The sequence below is a fragment of the Hylaeus volcanicus genome, chromosome 1, assembly GCF_026283585.1.
Source record: "Hylaeus volcanicus isolate JK05 chromosome 1, UHH_iyHylVolc1.0_haploid, whole genome shotgun sequence".
NCBI lineage: Eukaryota > Metazoa > Arthropoda > Insecta > Hymenoptera > Colletidae > Hylaeus > Hylaeus volcanicus.
Genome location: NC_071976.1, coordinates 8,896,881 through 8,915,873, shown reverse-complemented (window position 1 = coordinate 8,915,873; position 18,993 = coordinate 8,896,881). Strand labels below are relative to the sequence as shown.

Here is an 18,993-nt window from a genome sequence, read left to right as displayed (position 1 = left end):
CGTGGAGCGACCGGGGGCTCGTTGACGCGAGCGCAAATGGATCCCTGAAGATAGGGAATAGCCGGTCTGGCGAAACGTCGCGGTACCGAGGCAACGAAAGTGTCTCAGACGGGCGTAGTCGTAAAGATACACCGCGCCGCGGGCCCGTCATCCATAATCCCAAATATGGAGTGAGAAATTTGAGAGAACCGAAAATAGTGGCGCTACGCCAACCGCTAAAAATAGCCAAAAAATAAATTGTAGTTACGCGGCCGCCTGCATCATTCTATAACTGGTCTTCAATGAATCGGGCCACCTCCCGCACACGCCGTTATTAATACCATCACAGACACTCGTTGGTAAGCTATATTGCTCCCGTTTTTGGCGTGCGCTTATCGCGAAAGCCAAGACGAATTTTCGGACCCGTTCGCCTGCGCTGCTGGACGCTCGCCGTTCGGAAGCAGATATTAGCCCAGCCTGAATTTTTGGCGGTCCACGCGCGGTGCTTCTTTAACCTTTGGGGATTACGAGTTAACTCGTCGCTGGAACGCGCTTTTTTATTAGACGGGACGAATTAACTCGTCCTGGGACTTCGAAGGCGGTGTTTCTTTAAATTTGATATTAGGTCGTCCCATAAGTTCGTACCGAAGACTGTGTCGAGATTTAATAAAAAACCACAGAAATTTTCTAGTAACGGTATAATGACTATCTGAGAGAGGTGAGAAACTATTGTGAAATGAGACAGATTATCTTTTCTTACGACACTTGAGAGTATGTTTCACATATTAATTTGAGAAATAGAAGTCTAAATGGCACGAACTTTTAGGACGACCCGATACATCTTTTGTGAACGACGAAAGTTTACGCATTTATGGCTACAGGAAATGTAGGAATATGTACGAGGGTGCGAGTAAATTCAAAAATACATCAAATGTCAACAATATAAAATGTTACAATGTTTAGAAGACGAGAGATACTTTAACTTAAGTTTCATTTCTATATCTGTTAGAGTTTGCGTATACATCCTCGGTCTAATCATTTGTTTTTCCACTTTCGTTTGTTTACATTGACGAAGATAAAGTCAGCTCTACTATTTCAATAGCAGATATCGCCTTGGCGAATATACTTGCTTGTACATCTAAAATAAATTTGATTTTATCGTTCATGAAGCGAGAAGCTTGAATTGTAGTACACGTTAACGAGTGTTGGTGACTGTGATGAAACGTGTTTTAAACATCTACATGATGAGAAGAGTATGAAATTAACTTTTTATTGTAGCGACGAACGACGTTTACTTCTGATTAATTCGCGCACGTGACCGCGCGTTTAATTTTAAATGGCACGCGCCAGGGTTATTAGAACTTTTGTCGCACGTGCTCAGAGGGAATTACTCGTAACTTTAGCTGATGAACGTTGATTATCATTGGAGATCGTGTGAAAATAGCTTCAGACCTTTTAAAAATTCAACTGTTCGTTAAAATTTAATTTTCTAACGTTGCTATTTAATTTGATACATTGTTAAATAGAATATATTGTTGCCCTTCAGTTGAATAATTGTGTTGCCTGAATTCGATCTATAATCATAGTGTCTCATATCACATGTTTAACACATAAATGTTCATTTAAAAAAATTAGTTAGAATATATTTATAGGGGATTCAAAATAAAATAGTAAAAATAGTAGGATAGAATAATAAAGAAATATTTTCATTGACTGTTAGAGTATTAAGCCCTCTATTAATTACTAAATTTTAAAAATCCTTTGACGATCTGGTAAGCCCGTCATCAAATCTACCTACGATACAAAAATACCGAATATATTCGCATCGAGTTTACTTTCGACATCGTTAATCCGTAACGTATTCTCAGAGAGCGTGAAATCCGATCGACTAAGGCCAAGTATGGTCCAGGAACTGCGGGTGTTGGATGGATCGTACACGCGTGTCGGTTTCTATTTTCGTACGAGGAATATTTTTATTCAGCAGTGCCGTAAAGCCAGTATGTATCTACAATACGCTTCTTCGTCTCGGCCCCGCCTTCTTCATCTTTTTTTCTACTTCTTATTTCCGCTCGTCTACGAGTTACGAGTCTTTCTTTGATACCAGCGTCATCGGCGTCATTCGTCGGACCGTCTTGTCGGTTAAATAATCGTACCACCCGGTGTTCCTTCGCCTCTCCGTGGAACTCTGTTATCAATTTATCATTATCACGTTATATTTATCCCGCTCCGAAGAACACAGGATGCTGGGAGCGTGTATTTCACGTTGACTGTTCTTCGATATTTTTACACGCCTGTGCTCTTGTATTATTTGCTAACGCCTTGGTTAACATGTGTTGGCAACAATGCGTAGGAATATATTTCGAAGGTTTCACACGAGCATTAAACGTTTTTAGATTCGAAACCATCTTAGAAGTTTTATATATATATATGGAGATTAATGTTAGAAATGTAAGTTTAACGATTCAAGCATTTTTTCACTAAATAATGAAGGAAGTTTCAAACCTGGAAGCCACCTTTCAGAAAATGTTCAATTTGATCTATTTAATGGGACTGTGATATAAACAGTACCGTTGGGAACTTGGAAATTGTTTAAATATAATTTTGTAGGAATATTTTACAGGCTTTATATAACAAGAATATAAAGCAGAGAATCTATTTTTTGGCCCTAAATAAAAGAGCATTCTCTTAAAATTCAATCAGTCTACTAAGGGTGTGATATAAAAAATGATAACATTGGCAATTTTAAAACTCTTTCGATAAAATTTCTTAGAAATATTCCGAAGACCTCAATCAACAAAACAATCTATTTCTCGAGCCAGGAAAAGACATATTCCCTCAAGAGAACATTACGTAAAATAATAACAGATGACGTTCTGCGTTTCAAAGCATCCCTAAGGCGATACGTCGCGTAACGAATGGCAGCCGCGTTTTCCTTTTATACGATTTCGAAGCCTTGGACGTCGTCTGGTGTGCCCACACGTTGCACAGACCCGGCCGCGGTGGTGTAACGCCCCGCCATACTCGTTTCCACGATTTGCATGTGGGCATTTGTTTCAGTTTCTTCCATTTCTCACGCCCGTTTGTCCGCGAGGCGTGCACGGTCACGCATAGAAAACGCGTCGTCTCACGCTCGCCGTTAATCCGACAATGTTTCATTAACGAGAAGGTTATGAATATTCCGCAACGTACAGGTTTGTACCGCGAGGCAAAAGTCGGTACAGCGGATGGTGCCCACGCGCAACCTTTCCTGTGGACCTATATGCATACGATTATCGACTATTCCGCGAAACGGAAAGTCGAAATTCTGTGGGAACCAGTTCCTATTCGAAGTGGTCAAAGGCGAAAAAATAAAGAATCTCAGTGCAAACAGGTGAGGCGAAGTTAATTGTTGGGTTCCTTGCGTCACTCTTCGCGACACTTCGATTCTTGTTTAAAAGAATTATTTTTTCTGAGAGGTTATTTGCGACGACATTGGCATTGAACGATCTTTCGATTGTTGAATTTTATTTGAGTTTGGCAATGGGCGTATTTATACTGATGATCGTGCTCATTTTAGTTTCTTTCCATTAGGCTTTGTAGATGGTAATGTTGAATGTTAATACGAATTCGGGAGTGGATGGCAATCATTAATAATTCAAATATTTCCAAGTTTTTTTTTATATTTTATATTCCCCTTGAAATTTCAAAGTATTCTTTGGATATTATTTCTTTCTTGTCGATACTGGCATTGAATAATGGCTGTATAAAATCGATTCGTTAGTTATCAACAAAAATTCACCCATACTAATGAAAGTATTTACTACTTTTTTCGTCATTCCTAGAGCTCAAACTCCAGGCTCCTTTCACGATTGTTAGCTCCCCCATTGAGTTCTTCGAACTCTCCCACTGATGTTAAGATCCTAGATCCTAAACTAAACTAAAATAAACTAAAATCACAGTAGCTAAAACATATACAAAAATTACTAATTAGTCATGAAAATAATCAAAATAATCTAAAAATATGTCAAGTCAATGAAGTTTCGTCCGCCATTCCTGCAACCTCAGTTGGTACACTATAATTGCAAGCGAGACGAAACAAAGGTCGCAAAATTTTCACGAGACGCTGTCAACATTAAAATTGATCTTACCTGATAATTGAATCGACTTCTCCGAGATAACAAACTGCGTTTTATGTTTCAGGGGGCACTATGCAGACCGAGGAAGTCGTACCTCGCGCAGAATCTACTGGTATAGACGGTGTCCCCACAGACAGCACATCTTTGCAGCATCATCTGCATCACTCGTCGCATATAAAGTGTCCGTTGCCACCTCTGCTCCACATGGCGGTCAAGCAGGAGCCTCAAGAGGAGGAGGAACGGAGTCGTGACACGAATGCGTTGAGGTGAGGCTACGATTATGCTAATCGCCGCTTCCCATGTGTTAATTGCATCTTCGTGCAACTCGCTTTCCCCTGCGAGACCCTAAGCTTGAACCGCGAGTCGTTCTATTCGAGCAATTTTTAGATCCAGTTGAAATAAATTCATCTTTTCGTCAAAGTTCGCTATGAAAAATGCAGTAGCAAAAGTACATATGTTGCAAATGTAAGAGTATAAATATAAGAATATATTATAAATATACTCGAAGCACTGTTGAATATATCTAGATATTATTGCATTTATTTAGTAGTACACGTGAATGTGTTGGAAATAATAAAATGAAAAATAATTAATTGCCAAAAGATTTAAAAAGAACGTATAGTTTGTAGATCACAAGAAACAAAACGTGTTACGAGATTGTATTTTTATGTACCTTGCTTCTTGGCCATGGCAGATGGTTAATGGTAAATTTCATAGTCCGCAAGTAGATGCAGACATATCTCTGACGTCTATCGATGGTAAACACCATGGCCACGTTCACGAGGCGAGCCATCATCAGATGCAGGAGCTGGATGACAGCCCAGGCCAGACTGTTTCGGATCTCAATAACAGAGGAAGACCAAGGTAATTTACTATTCACTATTATCTTTCGTTTACAATTAGATTTATTTATTTAACAGTAAATACAAATTATTTATCCTCGAAGAATATACACATATTTGTGTACAACCAAAAACTTAATATTTAGAAACATCTAGATTGAAACACAAACCATGTTTACATTCGCATTGATAGATATTAAATTTAAGAAAATATTAGATTTTTCGATTTCAAATGTATCTTGTGGTCACGAAGCAGCCGACCATACACTAGTGGTTTTTTTTTTCAAATGCTCACTCGAGTAACGCTATGTTATCGACATTACGAGACCAGTTTTTATATCTTTAAATGTTCCCATAAAACGCGATAAAATGTTGCGACAAAGAGTTTCTTTCCAAACAATTTCTGAAAATTCCTCTCCTCTTAGAGACGTACGCGCGTTAACGATCGATGACCGTTGAATTTGTCCAACACCTTTCACCGACAAGCAACATTTATTTTTCCGTACCTACGGCATCTCCGCGTTCGCTTCGGTTCTCGTCCTGCGTGTCGGCTGACACGTTTCCTCCTCTAACGACCCCTTCGGACGTAAAACTCGCGCCGCTCGAGAAAGCACTTTAGACGGCCGAGCAAGAAGGATAAGGCGCCGGGGGGAAACTGGTTCGTTCCGTCTACGCAGCGAGTCCTCTGCGTAGTCGTTGCAGACAAAAAAATGATTTCTTAGGTACGTCGCTGAAATGCCGCGAGTCGATTACCGTTATTGAATTTCATTAAAACACGCGTTAGAGGCAGAACGATAGAAGAGGACCGCGAGAGACGTGGCACCGTGCATACGCTAGCTAGATGGTGCCACGCTAAACGCGGTATAAATTACCGTCGAGGTGTGGTCTGGAATGCAGCTACGTGGAAAACAACATTAACGAAAGACCACTATCTCGTCAATGCGTAATTATTGTTATTAGGCTTGACGGGACCGGGCTCTATTTTGACGCTATCTTTACGACCAAAATCTCTGCTTTCCCATTAAATCGTTTTTACCTCTGAAGGTGGACTTCTGGGGTCCCGACTGACCTTATTTCTAAATTAGACAGTTTTTGGGAGAACTTGAAAGGGAATCCATCACTTTCTGTACGTTCTTTCATGTTGAATATAAATCTGGTCTTATGGAACTTATGAATCTCGACTGACTGTAGTTTTAAATTATACACTACAATAAAAATTGAGTTTCTTGGGAACCTAATTTTTATAGTGTGAATATCAGACTCTGCAATTGTTGACGATGCTAGAATCTAGCCATGATGTTTTACGTTTAGGATCCTCATTTTATTACTAGCTTTCTGGGTTGATTCTATTCAGAAAGTTGTTCTTTAGCTGTCGAACCATCAAAGAAGAGCATGTACCCTACCGGCATCTTGTGTCATCTATGGTGATCTTATCAGGGATCCATCTGCCTTACTTCTAAAGATATTAAAATTTTTTGATTCACATAAACGCGATCTGCAGTTTATTTTGAATATGCATTGCAATTCCATCAAACACAGAGCACCAGATTGTCTAAGAGTCTAAACTAAATAACACATTCTTACCAACACCTAAAATATAAATAACCTCTATGACAAAAATCAACAATCAACATCATCAACATCAAACAAATCAACTCTAAATCATCCATACAGTAGCTTCACCCTAATACCATACAAAAATTTCCACCCATTCCCCAATCCTCCCCACCTACAACAATCCACCGCAATTAAAACATATCTACCTACAAATAAACGACTCGTCTTAATACCAGTCCGGATTCCCAAAATTTGTTGCAGTCGGGGACGGAGGAAGTCCCGCTGGAAGCTCAAGTTCCACCACCAAGCACTGCCCCCGGAGTACCTGGACCACTACGAAGCGTCGCTGGCCCAAGAAGCCTTGAACTCATCGCCGACGCACATGGCGGAGCCGACGGTTCCTAGTCCAGCGCCGACCAGCTCGACTTCGACGCCCAGCCCCATCGCCGATGTGCACGGTTGGTTGCAACGAATTGCTGCGATGCAACAGGAGCTTTGTCCTCAGATATCGTCCCCTCAGTGTTCGACAGCGAACTCGAGTCAGCCCTCAGGCTCGAGGAGGTCCGTGATCACGTCGACCTCCTCCCATGGCTTCAATCCCAACCACCATAACCACGCGCACCAGTCTCAGGCGTCCAGCAGACCGCCGATGAAGTACTCGGACCTGCCCTACATGGGCGAGATCACGTTGGACAACAGCAAACCGAGAAGAGGTCGGAAGCCCAAGAAGGCGGACATTTGCCACCTGATCTACAAGAATTACGGGACCATACTGCCTGGCACACCCGGCCACGAGGAGAGGAGGCTGTCGCCCAGGGACAAGCTCGATTGTCGCGAGCGAGTCTCGCCGCAGATCCCGTTCCAGAGGACGGACGTGCAAAACAGGATCAGCAGCCTGTTGGAGAAGAGGCTGACGCAGGAGTCTCGTCGAACGTTCGGGCTGATGGAGCACTCGAAGGAGCAGGACGAGCCGCTGAACCTCTGCATCAGGGACTTGAATCAGCTGAAGATCAGGCTGCTACGGAAGCACGGGAACGTTTACGAATCTGGCCACGTGAAGAGTGAAACGTCCAGCGATGGAGAGGAGGTCGAGTGCATAGGCACCACGTTCCCTTCGGACCCTGGGTACCGTCCAGTAGACTCCATCGCTCGCGTGGGTGCCAATGTGAATCATAATAATAATATAATAGACCCCATGCTCAGCGCCAACCCTGGCTTCGTTTACTGGCCCAACGCAGGCGTGTTCATCCACCCCATGGCTCTCCAATCTCAGCTCCTCTACTACCAAAAAATGACCCAGAACGACAAGTGCTGTCCCAGACCAGCGGACCAACCGAAGGAGCAGAAGATCGTCCCGAAGTCCCTCTACTCCATGATGGAGACGAAGAGTCCGCCCGTGGCATCACCTCCGACGCAACCTACACCGCAAACCGCGCCAGTGCCGCCTCCCGTTTCCCCTAGACCGAAGAGGAACGCACCAGTCGGTCAGAGCCAGAGCCAACCGACCAAGAGGAAACGCTCCGCGATATTCATCCCGCCGATGCCCACCGAGAACAACAACAACCCCGCGACGGAGGTCAGCATATGCAAGTTCAAGTTTACCGGTGGCGCAAAGCCGAGTCTGCAGGAGAAGAAGAGCTTGTCGGTGGACTCCGGAGGTAACTTCAGGTACTACAGCGGAACTGGAGACAAGAGTATGCGTGGCTACGAGTTTTTCCCTAGAGAAGCTCTTCAACAGTCGGCTGGACAGTCAGGCTCCTCCACGGGAGCGTTCCTCAGCGCGGCTGGCGAGAGGATTCAGCCTGCTCCGTGTCAAAGGACCACCAATCAGGAGGAAGGTCGACGCAAGAGGAAAACACGGAAGTCACTGCAGAGGGAGAAGCTGGAGCAGACGTTCAAGGAGAAGGGGTTCCTTATTCAAACGCAGCAGCTGGAGTCCGCAGAGGGTGCCACCTACTGCAAGTTCAGGCAGCTGAGGAAGTTCACCAGGTATCTGTTCAGAAGCTGGAAGGACTATCTTCCGGGCAATGTGCGCGAGTTGACTGGTGCCGCGGACAGCGAGATCGTCGATGGGGATGTCGAGAGTGACCCAAACGCGCTACCATCCCCAGGTCCCCATCCCAACATGGTGGACGTGTCGACGGGGTTCGTCGACGATCATCGCGCGCTACCTCTGACGTGAAACGGTGAAGTCGATTCCTGAGGTGATCGGTTATACCTTGACGTAATTTTTGCTGGCGTCACGTCGATGTACTGAGGATAAGAAGTAGCTTGGTGCAATCTGAAGGTTGATAGCGCGTGACCAGGTGCGAAGAAAATAGGAGGTTTCGAGAGGGATGTCTGTCTGATCTCAGATTTTGTGTTCTGTCGCGTTGAAGGCGTTGGAGGGGTTACGGGAGGTCTGAGTTTGTTTCAATTTTTCTTTCATTTCGACAGTTTGAAGTGTGTTTGATGTTAAATGTGCCTCTTGAATCATGGTACTGATTTTTAATTAATCGAAACTTAATAGCTCAAAGCGGACGAAAGTGGCCTTACTGTTTGTTTACGAGTGATGGAGTTTGGCTGATTTAGAAGAAGGTGATACTTGGAAGAAACGGAGGTATATTTTTGGAAGAAACTTTTATGGGAAGGTCTTCTAACTTTAGGGGCGCAAAAATGGAACGATCTCGGAATTTATTGGAAGGAAAATAATTGTTGCATATCCTTTGAAATATACCGTGGTGGATTTTCTAAAACCTCTAAAGTGAGAAGGTCTCTCAATATGGTAGAAAGTTGTACTAAATTTGAAAAATTGTTATTAAAAGATAAAATCTATACCGAATACTTAAAAGCAGATCTGGGCAGAAATTACTTGCGGCACGTAAGGAGAAATAGTGTTTCAAATAATCCTTTGAATTAATGATTTTTATGGCAAGGAAAATTAAAGCAAGACATTTTACCTATTCAAAATATTCTTTAAACTGAATTCTGAATTTTATATTTTAAACATGCACAAAGAAATATTTGAAGAGCATTTGTTGTGATATAAACATAATTCGTTTGAAAATGTAATAACGAAGTAGTTCAGAGGAAAAAAAAGTCTTCTTATTTAAATAAATTAAAGTGTCATCAGAAAAATGATCAGAAAATAACGTTCGATGAAATACAATTAAATTAATCATTCTGACTTTGATTAATGTCCAGGTCTGTGAAAGCGTTTAATGCACAAACATGTTAACATTGAACGGAGAAGGACAAACACTGCTGAAACGAATTTATTTTTGCGAAGGAGCATTAACGTGCGCCTGAAAGTGCAACGTCTTCGTCGCTGCTGCAAACGTTACTTGCATTTATTGCATTCAACGATGTCTAACTGCCTTATTACCATATCGTTAGGAGTTCTCGCGCAATTTGTAGATGGGTCGAAATGAGAATACAATGACTAGAGGAATTTATGTCAACGGGGGTTCGACCTATTCGCGGTATACGCCGTCGCATATCTCCTTCGATATCGAGAAGTATTTCTATCGAACGACTGTCTTGATTCTTTCTTATAAAAACGGTTTAAAGTCAACGCAATAAATATTTACAATGGAACGTACCTACTCTTGTATAAGTATATATTGTAAAATTTTCAAACAGCGACGTACTTACACTCACTTGCTGATATGCAAACACCTGAATTGAAATAAATTGAAACTAAATGACACTTGAAATCAATGAGAAGCACATAGTCGTAAACAGTCGCGATCCAATCGATGATTGAATTAGTTTCATTAAGTGGCAAATATAGTACAAGGATTTCGTCGTCATCTCGTTTTATTAGCTACGCGGGCGTGTCGACTGTCGTCTGTGATATGACACAGAAGGCGGAACGATCAGGACATTAATAAAAAGCTAGTAACGAACCTTGAAAGAATCTGTCGACAATATGACTCTGTTATGCTGATAGCTCAAACCTCGTGGGAAGTAAAGTGTTAATATGAACTCATGCTGCTAAAAATTGCAAACCATTTTATTAAAAAATTGATGACCAAAAATTTGAGTGACCGTAAAACTGTGTCACACTGTACATTAGTAATATTTGATCCGTTGTCTTACCATCCAAGACAGTAAATTGTTAGTACGAACTAAATTGGTAAAAATTTCAATCAGAAACATACGATCAAAAACGTGAGTGAACGTGAAATTATGTGGCGCACTGTATATTACCAATACCTAATCAATTTTCTTACCATCCAAGACATGCTACCACCATCATCGATTCCTCCCTGCCTGTCGTGCTACTTCTTGCTCTATTTCATTGTGTCGTTTAGACAATGAGACGCAACAGACACGAAATCGATCGTCCTGATCCACGTTTAATCCACTTAAACGATCCATAAATCGGCAAGTGGGTGTACCAGTGTCGACGCGTCGTTTAACAGCGTTTCGCGATCGATCGTTTCGCGAGAAACAAGACGGCTCGTTCGATTCATGTACGAGGACTGTAATTAGTAATCGCGCAAGGTGAGCGGGAGAGCGGAGAGAGAAAATAGGCGGTGATTCGCGGCGACGTTATCGCCGCGGCGCGATTTAATAATAATGTAAATTCGATCGTAGTTCCGTGCCAAAGATGGGAGACTGGAATGTACATAGCGCTGAAAGAACGTGTTAACCAAAGAGTGGTTTCGTGCTCACCGATTAGAAGCGGATGCGACGATAATCTGCGTTAAGGGGCGTCAGGCGATAAATTCAGGTTTCTATCGGCTCGACCAACCACCCTGAGAACTTTCCTCCGCCGATTTTGCAATGCATTTCGCGTGGCTAGCCTCGCAGACCTGGGCATAGTTTACTTTCGGAGGAAAATCAGGCGTGACTATATTTAAGAACAATTTTGGTTTTTATTTTTCAGGAATAAAGTTAGTTGAGCATAATTCATCCATTGATTTATTTGAGTGTTTAAATAGTGTCTAAATAAATTAAACTGTGAGGTAACATTCATATAGTTTGCGTGATACAATAATTTATCAAAAATTTGTTAAAGAAATTCTTCGTAGGTACGTTTTGTAGAAATTATTACCACGTCTGTGTATTTAAAAGTGTAAACACATACATGAACATAGGTATGCAAAATGTCAGTCAACTATATTTTTTATGAAAATTGTTTTCTCTCGGTAGACCATGCAATTTTATCATTTGAATAATACAGAGAAATTTATGATACGTTGGTTCTTTCCAATAATAAATAATAACTTCATTATTTTAAATAGGGAAATATGATTTTCAAAATTATTTCGTACAATACGACAATGTAATTCTATTTCGAAATGAAATAATCATACAAAAATGTAACGTGTTTCTTTTACATAAGGGATCTCAAATAATATTAATAATAAACAACGTTTTGTAAAATGATGAAAATAAATGGATTTAAAATAGTGTTACCTCAAAATTGGTCGGATACGGTGCAGAAATATTATTTACAAAAATAATTTCGTGAAATAAGATAATCCAATTGGATTTCAAAAATAAAATAACCGTACAAGAATGAAAATAATCAAACTTCGAATAACGTTACTTAAAAAGTGCCCAGGTGAGACGTCTCGTAAGAGCGAAACGGAGATAGCGAGCGTGAGAGAGATCAAGACTCGGAACAGAACAGAATACGAAAGTATGGCCGTAGAGAATGCCCGTCGTTATCATTATATCACATATACATATATATATATATATATTTTTTTTTTTAATCGTAAGTTACACACGCGAATTATTTAATAACGCCTAACGAAATCTAGTCTTATTTATACTCTTTGTTAAATCAAATGCCGTGTTTTTCTTTTTATTATTATTATTATTATTATTATATAGCGATTTATTTATGTGCGCATACGGCAGAATGCGACGAAAGGGTGAATGTATGTACGAATCGAGAAAGAACCGTGCCTATTGTGCGCGTATCGAGATGTCGACGGAGCGACGAAAGTCTGAAAACATTTTTTGGGTGAACCGATGAACGTTCGAACGGATGGTGGAAGCGTGAATGAAAACGATCGTACCTGAGGTTCGCGATTAGTTTATCGGGTCCTTAGATATGACTCGTACTCGTATATTCACCGATTTCTCTTTTCCAACATACCATACCGCGGTTCGGTCGTCGACGGAGCTCCATCGTGCGAAAAAATAATAGCGCTCGAACGATGATCGTATCGAAATAACGAGAAAAGAGTGCAACAGGAACCGTCCTATATCCATATCGTTATTATCCTGTGCAGCGACACGTTAGAGCCATTTTGTACGTATTGCCGATTGTAAATTGATCAATTCTTATAGTCTGTAATAATAAAGCGTAATTGTTACTTATATTTACCGTGTTTACTTGTTGATTGCCGGAGGATTAATGTAGCAATAAATTTCAAGATTTAACGCATCCACTGATGGAGGAGATTTCGTACTTTGCACTATGCGTGCTTGTAAATGTACACGATAAGGGCGTTTATAGTGACTGTTTCAGATGTAAAGTCGAAGATAGTATCGACTGATGCTGGACAAGAGTTAATTTCCTTGAATTGTATTTATTCGTTGTCCAGGGAGTTCGTGTTAATTTTTAAGAAAAATTCAAAGGCACATTTGAATTTTAATATATATTTATTTGAGATACTGCGTGTTACGTGGACTTTCAGTCTTTTTCAAACCACCCTCAAGTTCGAATATTTAAAAAAAGCATTTAGTCTTAACCAAAACGGTGCCTTTCTATAAAGAAAGGTGTAAATCAAGAAGAAAAAACAAAATGGGTATAATTTCGACACTTATTTAAGCGAATACAGTTGTTTCGATATAAATATAAAAGTAAAATACAAATTGGAACCATAAACGTGATCAAAAAGTTTTCAGACATTAAACGGGGGGCCCCCGGCCCCCCCCAAAAAATAATTCAGCGTAGATATTTCAAGCCTCCGTAAACGTAGCATTAAAAATGCCACGTTATTAATCATTTTAAGCCGTACCTCGGTGCTTTCCATCGCAATAAATCAACCCTACACAATATTCATCGTAACAGATCTACTTTTCACTAATTTCAATCTTCCCCGACTATAATAAATCTACCCCAATATTTGAATTTTCTCGAGCAATAAAATGTTGATTTATGGTTCCGCGGGACCCCGTACGACGCAGAAGGTGGTCTCAATCTTTCAGCCCGTGATGTATATGCATGGGAGTGGTGAAAAAGGTTTCTCGAAGAAAACTCAATTAAACGTCCCCCGAACGTTTCATTGATGCATCGGATCGGTGGATCCGTGTGCACGGCGTCCACGATGCAACTTGGTCGAACAGGTACACGTGCGCGCACACTATCGCGTAGAGTGCACACAGAAAGGGAACAAGGATGCGTGCGAACACACGCACACCAGTTGATCGGTCCCTGGTCGGTGCGTACAGCTAGCCATTCATGCATACGCCCATTCATACGTCTCTCTGGCTCACCTTGAACAGTTTTTATCGTCGGTCGATGTGGACGCGGCTGTGAAGCGGCGCTCTTCGGAGCCTCCGCGACAAAAGCATCTTCGTACAGCATCACTCGAAGGAAGAACATTTCCACGACGTGTTTCGCGAATTTTTATGGAACTGACCGTGGTCGGACCTGGTATAATCACTTTGGAATCGATTAGGATAATTACAGGGAAGATCGGTTCGTTGGAATGTAGTCCAAATCAAAATGGTGACTTTCTGTGCGAAAATAAGTGTAAATCGCAAAAAGAAAACAAAATTGGTATAGTTTAGACACTTCTTTAAGTGTATAGAGTTGTTTTAATATAAATATAAAAGTAAAATGCAAATTGGAGTCAGTCCATTTAAGGAATAATGAAATATGATGCACTTTATTACATGAAATACAAGTTAAAATCTCTTTTTAAAGACACGTTTGAGGATGAAAAAGTTCCAGACTCGCTAAATTTCATAAGTGAGACTAAATTTGGCAATAAACAATACCTTACTGTGTAATAATAATAATTCGTATTTCACAAATATTGCAAATAGACAATTGATTACTTTCTCTCTCTCCACCATAAATATTATAACAAAGAAAATGTATGAATGCTGCATCCTCCAATGCTTATGTTACATGCCAAGTTTCGTTAAACTCGGCTATGGTTATTTAGGTGACTTTTCCTGTTGGTTTAAGCCAGAGAAAATATTTTCGTTAACATTCTGTGGACGACCAAATCGCTTGACATTGTTTCGTGGACAGCCCCGTGAATTTGACGCAGAAACGTTGTGCGCGATTTTTCGAAGCACGTGTCGTAGCCGTCGTCGTTCAGGGTGGCGCGCACAATGACTGCAGGTTTCCTAATACGGTCTCTCGCCGTTGAGCCCGATGAAAAAAAGAAGAATTTTGGCCACCGTCAGGGGCCTGGGAAGGACCGTCCCGGGTTAGAAGATGCCGACACGAAACTCTCATAATCAACCACCGACAGCTTCGACGCGAAACGCTTCGTTACCACTTCCCACGGTGGTGTGTTTAATTTCAGACTTTTAGTCGACTCATCCAATGTGTCTTTTATTCATTTTAGACCGTTTATTTTAATTGAAAGTAGGTACTGGAGGATTATTGTAATTTTATTTATCGAAGTCTCTATTCTGTAGGTATTAAGTTACAAGTATAGTGTTTCTTCATACACACATATACAATCAGTCCCATAAGTATTCGTTCCCTCTATGTCTATCGAAACAATTTGCCTAAATTAAATAAACTCTACACATGTATATACTTGTAATGAAAAATTTATTTGAAAATATTAAACCTATAATTCAATTTAGGCAAGTTTCTTCAATAGATATTGAAGATACAAAATACATGTGAGACTGACTATATATACATTCTCGTACTATCAAAAGATTCTCTTATCGCTTTATAATTTTAAATGTATTTAATTTAACTATTGCTATAATGTTCTCCCCTCTTAAATCAATTTCACTCTTCAGCCTCTCTCTAAGTCTTTCACATCCAATAACAATAAAGACGCCAGGTCCCCGTCATAAATCCAATTGTTCTCCGTCTTCCACCTTCCTCAAAAAGTGAATTCCAAGTACGGATATTCCTCGTCGCGCCTCGAGCGATAAAATACCCGAAGGACGTCCAACGCGCGAGTTTCCCTCGCGCGTTATCCAGCCGTGATACCCTGGCGGGACCGCGCGAGACAAATTGAAGTTTTTCGCGAACGAACCTGTCTGAGCAACGCGAACCTGTCCTTCCTTCGGGCGAGCCAGTCGCGGGCAGCCTGCTCTATTCGATATCCCAGCCCGCTTCACGCTTCACGCTCGCTATCTTCCTCTCGCGGCTCACCGACACGGGGCGCACCTTAAATCGCCGATTTACTGGACGCGCGAACTGCTTATCTTTCTGCCAAATAAGGGACTGGCCGAGTCGAACGCGCGAGGACAAAGAACACGGCTCCTTGCCATTCGTTGCTTCCGAGCGGAATTTCGGTGAAACTGCCCTTTGGCTCCGAAAGGACGCTTCGATCCCAAGGAATCGAGGAGCGTGCTCTCGAGCGTTTTGTCGCGTGCGTGACGAGATTCGCTGTGGAAATGATTGCGAGTTGCACGGTGGGAAAATTAGGGAACAAGGAGGTTGTATTAGGTTGTCCCAAAAGTTTCTTTCGCTTTATTAACACGTTGACTGCCAGACAAATATTCTTTAAGGTTTCTACTAAAATGAAATATTATTTAAACTATTGGAGACTGCATAATCAAACATTTATCGACGTATTTATTCTTGTAATTTCATCAAAATTCGTGGATTTGGTTTAAATTCATTTCCTTTGATGCTTGACATTCGGAATTAATTTCGTTAGTTCTTCAGTGGAAAGCACTGTCACCCGCATGTGGGTGACATAGCGATCAACGTGTTAATATAAGTAATACATGCACAATATTTTATGTTTTATGTTACATTACTGAATTGTGCACGATTCATTTTGCTCCGTTACTCTTACAACATGAATATCTATGAAATTAGATCGTCTATTTATATAAACACGACCACATGAAATAATTGAGTGCAACTCGCGAAAGAAACTTTCGGGACAACCTAATAGATTCTGAAGGTGTGTTTCGTAGGGTACTAGACTTAGGGGGATGTGATTAGAATATGTTGACTCTGTCTTCGATGGCACCAAGTGTTGCGGATGCTTTCTCAAAAAGGTGTAAGCAGGGAAATATTTGTATACAGTGTGTTGTTACATTTTGAGAATTCATCACTGCTTCGTACGATTTTATTATGAATTAATTGAAAAAATTTACTAAATTTGAATATTGTGCTCGAATAGGATAGAATGAATATAAGTGGTGAAATTCTTGTAAACTATTAGATTTATTAATCAATGTACAAGGTTGTCTATTGTGAACGTGAAAATAATTATCAGGTATTTCAATCATTTTTTTCGCGCTGCCGATCAAACAATTCGTAATTGTACTCAATGGAGATTGACGGTCGCCACGAGGCGTGGGCGTAGTCGCGATTTTAAAGAAGTACCATTAATTAAAACGAGCCCCTGGTACTCGTTACGAATGCAGAGACGACTCCGTACAAGGTGGCCGGTCTTAATTTGGCATTGGCGAAATAGTAACGCCGGTGCCGGTTAACGCGTTCATTGTCCTGTCCTCGGGGGTTCAAGAAACGTTGCTGGCCGATAATTAATTAACTGTACCCTTCATCGAACGCTTCCATTTACGCGGTCCCGCGACCCGCACGAATCCATCCCGGGAAAACATGGAATTATCTGCTGGTTAATCGCGAAATGCGTTCTTCCTTTTAAGCGTTTCGTTCGAGTCCGGCTGGCTTATTAAAGCGTACACGAAGCTTCTCCTATAGCCACTACGATATCTTCGATTTATCGCGTCGTTTCCTAGGTCATGCGAGCTTTTCTTTTCCTCTCGTATTTCCAGGGGATCGAACACGAAAATGTTCTCGCGATCATCATTTACATACGGAGTTCCATTTTATATTTATGGTAGTGATAGAATTATGAATGGTTAACCTCTTGTGGGATGCTGACATATAGTCAGTGTAAGAAGTATTCGTACAGCAACCAATTTAAAATAATATTAATAAGAAAATAAATAAGAGGTTAACGTTAAAAATAATAAACTTTAATTTACGGAAATTCTACTCTAAAAATATGTAGGAATGTATATGTGCAGGTTTGCTTTTATATAAAAATTATTGTTTCTTACGATCTCGGTGCCTTTTAGATATTAAAAAATATACAGTGTTAAAGTGATACACTAAATTTGTACGTTAAAATCGATTTAGGGATGAAAATTGGTCTGATTAAATGAAAGTATGTCTTATCTTTTTCCCCATATTTCCGTTTGTTATAAATGCATAAACATTTGCAGTTTGATGACAAATAACTATACACAGTTATTGTTGTTTTTTATCTCTGTGTAATGTCTATCCATTGCTCTGTCGCTTCCAGGATCAATATTCAACTCCTTTGACAATTAAGGAACCGGGATTCCTTGACTCTCCTTAGAACAACGATTCTCTAATAAGTCTACAATATTCGTAATATTGTAGCATACGAAATTCAAGAAATACGAAAAGCGAGCGTACGAAACTTCTAGAACGGGAGCTAGGACGGGAGTATGTTCCTGGTCGCCTATTCGACGAGGAGAGTTCGGCGATAATACCTGGACGCCAATTACGAGCGGGAGAGTACAGAATGATTCTTCCATTTCCAAGATTGAATATCGTAAAATATTGTAAAATGATGAATTTTTTTTTTTTTTTTTATTAAAGTTTTAAGTCGCATTAACAACTCTGGTCACGAGCGACTTTGTACATTTACATTTAACATCATGTATAATTTTACATTGTGCTGGTCGATGGGACTACAGTATAATTATTTACATGTACAAACTTATGTTATCTGTAATTTTACAATTTTTTATAGATTTTGGTTTCTTTTAGGAATATAATTAAGTTTTTGATATTGTCCCGAGAGTTCATTTTTTTCATTTATATTGTTTTGGATCTTGAGGTGTTTCCTAATTCTATTGAAATGCTGGCAGTTAAATAGGATGTGTTTCATGCTGAGGATTTCGTTGCATACTGTACATTTGGGTGCACTCTCTTTTAAGAACAAGTAGATATGCGTGAGTCTGGTGTGGCCGATTAATGTTCGAGTGATGATTACTTGATCACGTCTGCTCAGATTACTAATGTCTGGTTTGAAATTTTCCGCTTTGCTGGAAGGTAGTTTTGATAAGACTAAGCTTGTTAGGCTTTGGTTCCAGTTGTCTCTTAGTATTCTATTCATTCTATTCATTCATCTCTCTTCTGTAGTCCTGGAATGGGATTTAAAACGAAGAATTGTATTATGTTCTTTTGTATAATTTCGTTCATTCTGAATTCTTGTTACAATTATCCATTCCTAATCCTCTGTATAACCATGTTCTTCACAATAAACCTTTGTCTGTCCAGAATCTTAATCCTTCAATCCTTAATCATGGCTACAATATTAAATTCACATTAT

The 18,993-nt window shown here is 40.4% G+C and overlaps 1 protein-coding gene across 2 annotated transcripts in view; it reads left to right on the top strand.

The window, feature by feature from the left end:
• LOC128875615 (uncharacterized) overlaps positions 1-12,816 on the top strand; it is a 50,900-nt gene extending 38,084 nt beyond the window's left edge. For both annotated transcript variants that reach the window (XM_054121362.1, XM_054121353.1), the window contains exons 2-4: positions 4,159-4,360; positions 4,812-4,958; positions 6,755-12,816. In XM_054121362.1, the coding sequence (XP_053977337.1) occupies positions 4,167-4,360; positions 4,812-4,958; positions 6,755-8,675 (2,262 nt within the window). In that variant the 5' untranslated portion in view covers positions 4,159-4,166 and the 3' untranslated portion in view covers positions 8,676-12,816. The remainder of the gene's footprint in view (positions 1-4,158; positions 4,361-4,811; positions 4,959-6,754) is intronic.
• The last annotated feature ends 6,177 nt before the right edge of the window (positions 12,817-18,993 follow it).